General features: G+C 39.5%; 1 protein-coding gene across 1 annotated transcript; it reads left to right on the forward strand.

Moving 5' to 3' along the window:
- The first annotated feature begins 1,808 nt into the window (after window positions 1–1,808).
- On the forward strand, window positions 1,809–9,056 carry LOC137268114 (toll-like receptor 4). Its single transcript, XM_067802637.1, has 2 exons — window positions 1,809–1,865; window positions 6,378–9,056. Exon 2 carries the CDS (start codon window positions 6,383–6,385, stop codon window positions 9,017–9,019), a length of 2,637 nt encoding a protein of 878 aa, XP_067658738.1. The 5' UTR covers window positions 1,809–1,865; window positions 6,378–6,382; the 3' UTR covers window positions 9,020–9,056.
- The last annotated feature ends 2,006 nt before the right edge of the window (window positions 9,057–11,062 follow it).

Raw genomic sequence — 11,062 nt, forward strand, 5'->3', positions numbered from 1 at the left:
TAGCAAACATTCAGTTAAGATCACGCCCTGCCTTTACGCCCTGCTACATTACCTTCCAGAAAATTCGGTATTTTTTTATTATTATCAATCATTCATTCTTTTATTTTTCATTAACCTTACGCATCAACATTCCATATTTTTCGGTAACATTATATTATCATCTACCATTCGTTCTCGTATTTTTCATCAACATTCCATATATTTTCTTACCTTACCATCAAAGACTGTCAAAGATCTTGGTGTCCTGCTAGACCCAACTGTGGAATCTCAGATTAATAACGTTTGTAAGGGTTGCTACTGGAATCTCTCTGTTGCAATATATCAGCCTGATCTGCGCCAAGAGATCAGGAGGTACCAAACCAAAGGCACCGAGAACAATAGGGATTCTGATGACAGTGTACTTGGGATGCAAGCGAGACGTTTCAAAGGCGAGGTCCGCATATTTATCATGCTTTTCCTGAATCTTGCCAATCACATTGCTGTCAAAAGGGACAGAAAATTCAATGATACTAATAATTTCATTGACTTTATCAAAAAGGACAAGATCAGGTTTGTTGGCTGGAATTCGTCTCAGGCTGTATATTCCAGGGAGGTTTAAAAGCATCATTTTCCAGGACGCCCTGGACATGTTCAGGTCGTACCATGGATGGACCTCTGCATCAAAGCCACAGGCACGACAAAGACAATAGAAAAAGCAGCGAGCCATGCCATCATGTATTTTAAGATATGCTGTTTGTGGGCATCCACTGACAAGGTGTTGGACAGTCTCTGTATGATGATGATTTACAGATTAGGATAGAATGCATCAGAGAGAGTTCGGGTGATCCTGGAACAGTCAGGCTGGTAAAGCTCATCATCAGCTCAGGGTCCTCGTGAGTGGGAAGTGTTTGATCCTGAGCAGCAAAAAGGAAATCCACCGTTTCACATTTGAGACCAGTCGACTTCATCAAGGCGAAGGAGTCAGTACGATTGCTGTTCCACACACTGCATGTACACACGATGCTATGGCTTCTCAGACAGCTTCTCCACAAAGGGCCGACTCTGTGCAGATGTGGTAACGGACTTCACCCGTCCAGCAGTACATCACCATGAGCAAACTCAACTTCAAATTTCAGATTGTGTCCCGCAAACTTGGGTATTATTTACCTGTGGGTGCGAGATCGAGCAATATCTACAAACGACATCTACATTGTATAGCAACAATTGAACTGTCATAATGCTATTAAATCATCAGTTGATGACATGACAATGCTCTGACATCACTATGAACACGGGTGACAATGCTATGGCGTCACAAATTTGATGACACCACAATGCTATGACGCCATAAAGCTGTTGACGTCACAATGCTGTGACCTCAGTGAGATCACTGCTCAAGAAGCCTAACGGCAGGTTTGTGTTCACATAAATTCATTCTTTCAGTGGTAACTATTGGAGAATGATTATGAATGATAAATGTAATCTCATCCTCGTGTCTTCTCATATTATGACTTGTTGATTAGCCTAAATCTAATGAGTTCTATAAGCCGTTGAGGTTGGTAACTGTTGAAAGTCGAGATATTTAAGACACAACGTGAAACTAGACACCAAAACCTGACTGTACAAGTGTTTTCTGTTTACAAGTACTCAACATCAGTCTTGGCAAATTTACAAAGCATAGACAGGACGACTGGTAAAACCCACACCTCAGTTTCAACGTCCATGCCTCAAATGTGAATTAACCACAAGACTTGTTCCGGGAACGGATGTGAAATGTCATCTGATACTTCCTCGATAGGATTCACGTCTCTGCCAGATGCCGTGCACTCGTCATGATGCAGACACATGACTATACCCGCTCTTGACTAGGCGTAGAAACGCTGCAGGTGAGAATGTATTTTGAATTGCACGTTTTGATTTTTTTATTCTACTCAAACTCAAACCAGCCATTAGCTACGTTGCATTGATGAATCCACATATTTTTATTAAGATATCGTTTATTTTGTGTGGATGTGAGTGTAGATATATCCTGGCAAAAAATAACGAATTCACGATCTACGTCAAAGTCGATCATTTAACATAACCATGATAATGTAAACATACTGAAGATCACATTTTCGTCTATTTTGATAAAACGCTAAGGACTGAAAACAGAGATGTCAGTCATAGGTATTCAGCGTTAGACGTCTTCCCCAAGCAGCCTGCTCTTGGCAGACGACTCGACAGATTTCATTGCATGTACTGCATTGCCTGGTGACATGCATAGACGAACCGAAGGCTCGGTCCTGGACTGTATAACCTATCATTTGTCCATTTATTTAATCGAGATTGGTTGTTTACATAATTACGGCACATTCAGCAACATTACTGGTGTCTGTAAATAGCTGTCTGGACCACACAGTCCAGTGATCAAAAGCATGAGCACTGATCTGCGCAATGGGGATACGATTTCATGTGTCAAGAGAGTTATTTTAACAACGTACATGTAGTTACATATGGGATAAAATCTTCTTTCTCAGAAAATCTTTCAAAATGTTCATATGCAGGGGACGTTCCCACACTCGACACATGGCTGACATGTAAAAAGTCCAGTCCAACCCATTATGTTGACTTGCGTCGAATGTTAATGTTAATATGAGAATATCCTTCAGATATGCATGTATTTGTGGTTGGTGTAAACTGCGCAAGAGAAAATGAGCACATTTGAGGGAAACACCGAGTGTCCTCATTACTTGATGATTCATAAACACTTACTAAAATTAATATTGATTACAGAACGAATTTTGTCGCTGTAACATGACAGGAGCAACTCTTCACATACCGCGTCACTTCTTACGACACTTCAAGTTGTTTCTGGTGTGTCTGTATTTAGGGCTAACTGGCCCTGCAAATCTGGCTTGACGAGGAAGTTAAACTGTGTCACGAGTCTGTCAGCGTCTGAAGTCTTCCTTGTGTATTTGTGAAACAAACACTCTTCCTTCGGCTTGTTGAGTGAGGCCAGTTATCTCTGTCCTCCGTCGTGGTATTTCTGGAATATTGCTAAAAGCAGCGTAAAACTAAACTCACTCACTCCTCCTGCTCGTAAATCACTGCATTGAGGGACACTCGATATTACTCAAGGACTTGTACTTTTTTTATACTTGTATGAAGAAGATTGTACTATTTATCTGGTTTCAAAAGACCGTAACTACAGTTCACAGTCCGTTCTCTAAAGCGTATTGAGTATAGTTGATAATTTCCTGGTTTCAGCAAAACGTTAAGCAGTGGCTTTACCGTCCACTCACTTAAAAGACCTGTAACAGAGATGTTCCTCAATAGTATGAAAAGGCCAACACTTGTGGGGGTTTCCAGGGATTTATTCCGGAACTGGTGTTTGGGATATGGAGATCCCCAGTTGGCCGTCAGTCCAGGTAATGAACTAACAAACAAGGTCCGGAATGAAAAAATATACATAAATAACTACATGTCTTTCATATATGCAATACATATCATGTTATGCATTCAGTATGATGAACACTGTACTATTGATATGTCTGATAACTGCCAATTATGCACATTTAAGACATGTACTTTGATCTTTACTCACATACATGATAATTATAATTACAAATATATACAAGCGCAATCTAAAAACAATACCTCACCTTGTCTCAGAGACGCAGGCAGACTAGGCCAACAGCTTAATAATGTATCTCAGTGAACCTAAATAAACAAAATGCTGCCTAAGTATGCTGCTTGTATATATATAGATATACTTCATGGATAGCATCAGTGTTCACGTAAATAGTTAACGTAATGACTCTAATACACACATAAGATATGTATATAGAAATTAAACCTTATAGTACACTTTTATGATAAACGTTACTGTATCATGCCAATCATAGACTAGCTAATACAAATACCGACTATACATACACATGATATATATACATGATACATATTATAGCATCATGGTATAAAATACAATACTGCTCGAATAACCGCATGCCAGTATACTAGTGTACTGGTACAAAGTACGTAATATATTTGGTCTAAAATACTAAGTATGCATATATTTACAAACACTTAACATGTGCTAGATATGATGAAACACTAATTCTTAAAACATGTAATCTAATATACTAAATCCTATTAGCCCTACTGTAATTTGATGTAAAAAGATCTAACTTAACTTACCCCGTAAAGTGCTGGTGTTGTGCTGTGCTCAGAAAAAAATGTGGACTGCCACAGGTGAAAGGCAGTACAAAGGTTTAAATATAACAAGAGGGTGAAATCCATAAAACAGTAGAAATCTTGTCAACAGGTCAATGCAGAGGTTGGACCTGACACAAATTACTTAACAATAGACCCCAAGCTACCTGCTGCAACTAGCTTACTAGTGAGTCAATGAATAAGTGAAATGTTAGTGTTAACACAGACCTCTTTAGAAATGATAAAGTTGGTTTATACCTAAGTTTAAAATAATCAAGTTTAACATATTAAAATGACATTTATTTACGCACCGTTACAGACCCAAAACACCCACGTAGATATACGGTGTGAAGCCAGTTTTCTGATACCACAGCGAAACACACAAAACACAGAATAGCCTTAACTTGAATCAATGTTTACAAAGTATTAACGTGCGGAATAGTAATAAAATCCTCAACATTGCAAATTTGACAATGATATATTTCGACCTTTTTCTTTTTCTGTTCAATCCAATATATTTACAGGCATATTAAGTAGTTGTAAACAGTGTGAATGTTTCAATTCCAGTTAAGTTCAAGAGCAAACCGAGACTTTGTAGCCTATGAAGATGAATAACTCGGACTGCATGTGTGAAAAACAGACAAATTCATGGGATCATTCGTTGCATGTTTCCTTCAGCTGGACACGTTGAATGTAAGCTAGAAAAATACATTGAATTCCTACTCATAGGATGAGAGAACATCAAAACGGAGGGAGACCGGGAGGGTCACGTGTGAAATCACGTGTTAGATCAAACAATACAATTAGGTCATCTGAATACAGTGTCTGAAATCGCTTGTGTGCCCCTGGACTTCGCACCCGAAGACCTCATAATGGATAATTTCAACGCCTGTTCATCGCCTCAGCTGACGGGTGTGGGCCACAAGAGACATAAGGCTCAGACAGTGGAATCCGCGCTGTCTTCACCGACGAACCTCGATTCACAATGAGATTTGCCGACGACAGGGCTCGAGTATGTGAGGTGAAGGTCATGCTCATCTCTGTGAAGTGGACAGATTTGGTGGTAAGAACGTAATGGTATGGGGTTCGTTCTGCTCACGTGGACGGTTTCCTCTTATTGTCTTTCGAAGGAACTTAAATGCCACCCAGTACAGGGATCAGCTTTTGCGACCTGTCTGCTTTCGTTTATGCAGAAACAAGAGCCCTAGAACCCAGAGCCCTAGACTGGCGTTCCAACAAGACAGCAATCCTTTCACAGAAGTTTCTTAAAAATGCCGGGATCCAAGTTCTAGATTGGCTGTCGTGTAGCCCCGATCTCAATCCTATCGAACACTTTTGCCGAGAATGACTTCGTCAGCAGGTGAATCCTTTGAAAGAAATTCAGCGTGACTTTGTTGTGCAATGGCAACGTCTGTACGCTTTCTGTGCGTTTGTCATAAATTATGAATGAGTACAATACACTGCCAGATCACAGGATCTGGGTACTTGATCGTTCAATACGTCATCATTCGCTGGGTGTACGTTGTATCACCACCGAAGCACGGTACAGCATGTCCATCTTGAGCGGATCAAGTGAATATTAAGGCATGGCGTGACCGTGTCACAGCTGCAAAAAAACCCACACAATTAATAACATTCTTTGCTCCCCTATTTAAGGAAGTTAATAACTCGACCTGCCATTCGACCATCCGGACCATGCATATGTAGAGTAGCTCAGGTCAAACTGAGCAAATATGTATGCTTCAAATATACGCGGTTCATGGTGTCGGGAGATCAGCGAAGTGCCGCGCATGAACCATTTATTCCAAACGAAAACATAACACATACCAGACTCATACCGCGCACGACAGATGCGGGACCGATGTACTGCTCATATAAAGCTTATGACCTGCGGAAGATCGTACGCAGGATAGTATTGTGAATGCCCAAAACTATCACGCCTACTGAGATCCATGCGTATGAAAGACAAAGGCAAGAGGAATTAGGAGTGTGATAGAGTCCTGAGAATGATGAGGAGACGTTGTGTGGTTGTAAGAAGCACTAGAGGAGACCTCAGTCAAATTCTTCTGCACGCTGTGAACTTCAGTTTGGAGGGTATCCTGACATATGATATATATGCCATCTTTACATAGTTTATATCTTTATGAAAGCTTCATAGGTAACGAACGATTCAATCATAGGACTATTTTGTTTCTTAATTTCAGATACGATGCTGCTGTGGGTCCTGTCTCTCTTCCTTGCCTGCCTTTCTCTCCTTCAAGGGAAACATGTGGACATCCCCTGTAAGCCTTGTGTGTGCAGGAGGACATCCAATGAAAAGTTGGTCGCCAATTGTAAGGACAAACACCTGTCTGACATCCCCAAGCACATTCCAAATTCAGTAGCATACCTGTTTATGTCTCACAATAATATTACTGATCTCCCAGGTGGTTCGTTTAAACGCTTCTCGGCTTTGGAACATCTTGATCTCTCTTTCAATCAACTAAAACGATTACATGTAGATACTTTTACAGGAGCTACAAATTTGATGCATCTGAACCTCAATGGAAACTATCTCCAACTTAACGAATCAGCATATCCAGTGGGAATATTTAGACAGCAGAAAAAATTACTTACCCTGAACATCGCCAAGAACACTGATGTCGCAGATTCAGTATACCCAGATCAAGCCCTTGGTGATCTTACTGCTCTTCAGACACTTTTCATTGACGGTGTTCAGAATGCCTCGTTTGGGATTGGATTTTCGAAACTGAAGAATCTTACTACTCTGTCGTTGTCAGGCAAAAGGGGCCACTGCTCAGTTCAAACCTTGTTGAACACGTCATTTCTCCACACAACATCTGTCAGGAAGCTGGACATAAGCAAATGTAGAATCACCTTTATTGAAACAAATGCATTCTGGCCATTAAGACATATTCATACACTCGATATGTCTAACAATCAATATTTAGGGTTTGATCGCATGGGTGAAGCTTTATATGGACTTCGATATTCTTCTCTAAGTGTTTTGAAGATCAACAGAATAGTGATGACATTTGCAATTGGAGTTCACATAAAGAAACACAACACGAGATATTTCAGTGATCTTAGTTTAAAAGAGATTCATGTTGATTCAAATAGGGTGGAACTCATAGACCAAGAATGTATCGGTCACCTGAAAACAGTGGAACTGATATCCATGAATCACAATAGAGTGACATTTGGAATCTACCTCCTTAGTCTCAACGGACTGACAAATCTGCGAACAATATATGGTTACAACCAGTATTCATCTAATATCCCTTTCAATAACGTTGACACAGTTAGAGACACTAACCTCTCCCCCAATCCGCCGCTTTCCTCATTTGATCTCCATCCAATAGTTCCATATTCACTGGAAACCATCAATGCGTGTGAAAGATATGAGGCAGAATGCAGCAATAGCCATTCGTACCGTAAAAACCATAATAACCATCAATATGATGTAAGATTTGCCCAAACCAGCATCTTAAACCTTGCTTTTAAAATACCACTACCGCCAAATGCAACATATGCCAATTTTAGCAACTGCAAAATGAACTATGACATTGTTGAGCTCAACTTTCAAACAAACCATTTCAAAACTATTGACCTTTCACACAATGTATTTTCAAATTGGACAGGTCCAATACACGGATGTGAAACAGTTGAATATTTAGATCTCTCAGACAATTACTGTAAATATGTATCTCACACATTTTTTATGTTTGCCTGTGGACTGAAAGTCTTAAATATAAGTAGAAATTACCTCTCAGAGTCACTTGTAGCTGACAGAGATGGGGAAATATTTGCCAACCAGACAAACCTGGAAGTCATTCGAATCGCGCATAATCTTATTCGAGAACTGCCACCATCAATATTTAGAAGACTTACTAGGCTTGAGATTCTTGATTTGAGCTGGAACATGATGACCTCCTGGAACATTGAAATTAGCCACATGCTGCACCTCCATACCTTAGACATCTCGGGAAACAGGTATGAAGGCATTCCAACACCCCTGACAAAGCAGATTGACCATATCATGAGCAATAGGAACGACACTTTTCATCTCAGCATCAAGGGTAATATCTTGAAATGTGATTGTCCGAGACTAGAATCATTGGAGTGGATTACAGGGCCGCATATTACCATTGAAGATCCTGGCAATACAAAGTGCACCTTATCAGATGGGGAAACCATTTCATTTATAGATATAGAAGATGTCATAGCGAAGCTCCAATTACGGTGCAAAATAGTTATCCCCATTCTGTCTACAACAGTATTTGCATTACTGCTTTTCATGTTGATATTTGGAGCTGGTATGGTGTACCGATATCGATGGAAGCTACGCTATCTTTATTACACAACAAGACGGAAGTACAGGGGGTATCAAAGACTGGGACAAGAAGAGGACCACTTTACTTATGATGCCTTTGTTTCCTATGCTGAGACAGACAGAGGGTTCGTCGTTCAAGATATGCGGGCTGTTCTAGAGAGGACCTACGGCTTGAGGTTGTGCATCCATGACCGTGACTTCATGGTTGGTGAAGCCATCACTGCCAACATCATCAATGCTATTCAGTCAAGCAGGAAAACCATTGCTGTTTTGTCACCAAACTTTGCAAAGAGCTCCTGGTGTGACTATGAGGTCCACATGGCCAAGTTAGAGAGCATCCACACTGGAAGAAACGTCCTCTGTGTGTTATGGTATAGCCATATACCGGACACTAGAATGCTCAGTAGAGATATTCAGGACATGATTGAGTATGATACTTATATTAAGTATCCTACCCAAGAGAATGACAAAGAAGAGTTTTGGACAAAAATCAAAGCTGCGATCAGCTTTTAAAACTGATGAATCTGACGACATGTGTTTCTGTGTAATGGGATTATGTGTCTTCATACAAGCTGGTATCAGTTGTCAGGATGTTAAAAGCAAAGACGTGATCAGATTTTCACCACTACCGACAAACATCTGCAGCTCATATACATATATACAAATATACAGTACTACTCATAGAAAGTGAACATGATCTATTCATACTTCCCTGGAATGGTGATCGGAGGCGTTAAACCCCACCGAGAATCAAAGCGCGTAATATACCATATTAGCAAAGTGGTATCATGTATACAGTGTATTACAAAGCCGAACAGAGTAAAGTGGAAGCATTCATCACCAGACACAAGTTGTTTGATGGGAATGGGAATCGAAGGTTGTCACAGGATTATCATCAAAGTTACATCTATACCCAAGTGCCCTCATTGGGAGGGGAATTGGGCATGAATAGAAGAAGCACTGAATGTACAGTGTGATTACACTCACAGCTGGATTTTCCTGTCGCGACTGCATACAGCTTGGCGAGCTGCTACTGGGATATCAAGGACAGGTTATGACTGTGTTGATGCAGAGTACTTGCTTGTAATAGCACGAAAGACATATTTGGAGACAGAACCATTACTGCCGGTTTCAGCCATCTGTCAATGACTAATTTCATCTCTGCGGATTTACAAGCGGCAACATGTAATCAGCATACTTGACCCTGTTGCATAACAAAATTTGAGTTTCAAATGTTTGGTGAGGTAGATCATGCATCTACCCGACTGGAATTCTTACACAACTGACTATTCGGATCCCTGTGTTACTCTCAGCCTAGCTCACCTTTGTATATATGTATTAAATATATCCTGAGTCCTTTGTGAATAATGTCGTTTTATACATATTGTTTTCAGGAAATGGAAAGTGATGTGTAAACAAGCTGCTACAGCTCATATTAATCCTTGTTGTTGTTATAACAAGGATATTCAATGTTAAGGTAAAATTGTAACTGAGTATATATATATATATATTGCTAGTCATATGTTAGGAATGGTGTGGTAGTGAATGAAACAAAGTAATAGAGTGCATCCGTTCTCGATCGCCTTTACAGAAACATAGGAAACAATGAACGGAAACAATCGGAGCAAATACTTCGTAAAACCGGAAGCTGACGCTGTTTGAATGGTCAGTGATTATCTCCATAATAAGAAACGCTCTACTGCGCAGTACTTCGTGTGCTATTCAGACAGCAAGCCAAGAATTCGGATCAAGTCTCGCACGGTAGATGAGATTGTACAAGGTTTACTCATCTTGGAAATATCGCCGTGTGACCAGGCTTGGAACAGTAGGACATTAAACTGACAATTAGATGGAAAAAATTATTCCTTTTGCAAACTTGCTCAGTGGGGTTTCTTTGTTTTTGTTTTTTTTTTATTTCTTATTTTATTTTATTTTCTTATAAATTTCCAATTATCAGTGATGAAGAATTGTGTCTATGTTAAATGCTCTTATGAGATTCGGTTCATGTTAACATTCAAACTGATATTTCGCTTTATGTTGCAATGCATTTCCTCTGGGTTTTTTTTTCTATTTATATTCATATTTATAATTTCTATTTCAAAATTAAATCGTTTGTATATTACACTATGGCACTTTCATGAACTTTTCTTTCAAAACCATCTCACTTCTTTCCATCAATTCATACAAAAGGAGAGAAATCTGACTTCTCTAAACATCGCTTCCATTACTATTCGCTCATCCAGTCCCCTGTGCCCATGCATTCAGTATTATAATGTCACTAACTGCAAACATTCTGATAGCAAACATTCAGTCAAAATCACGTCATACCTTTAGGTTTGCATTGCTATATTACCTTCCCGAAAATTCGGATATGTTCTATTATTATCAACCATTCACGCTCTTATTTTTCATTAACCTTACATATCAATATTCCATATATTTCGGTAACATAATATTATCATCAACCATTCGTTCTCATATTTATGATTAACATTCCATATATTTTTGTAACTTACTGTTGTTATCAAACATTCGTTCTCGTATTTATCATTAACA

This window comes from Haliotis asinina, chromosome 16 (genome assembly GCF_037392515.1).
Source record: "Haliotis asinina isolate JCU_RB_2024 chromosome 16, JCU_Hal_asi_v2, whole genome shotgun sequence".
In the NCBI taxonomy this organism is placed as follows: Eukaryota; Metazoa; Mollusca; class Gastropoda; order Lepetellida; family Haliotidae; genus Haliotis; species Haliotis asinina.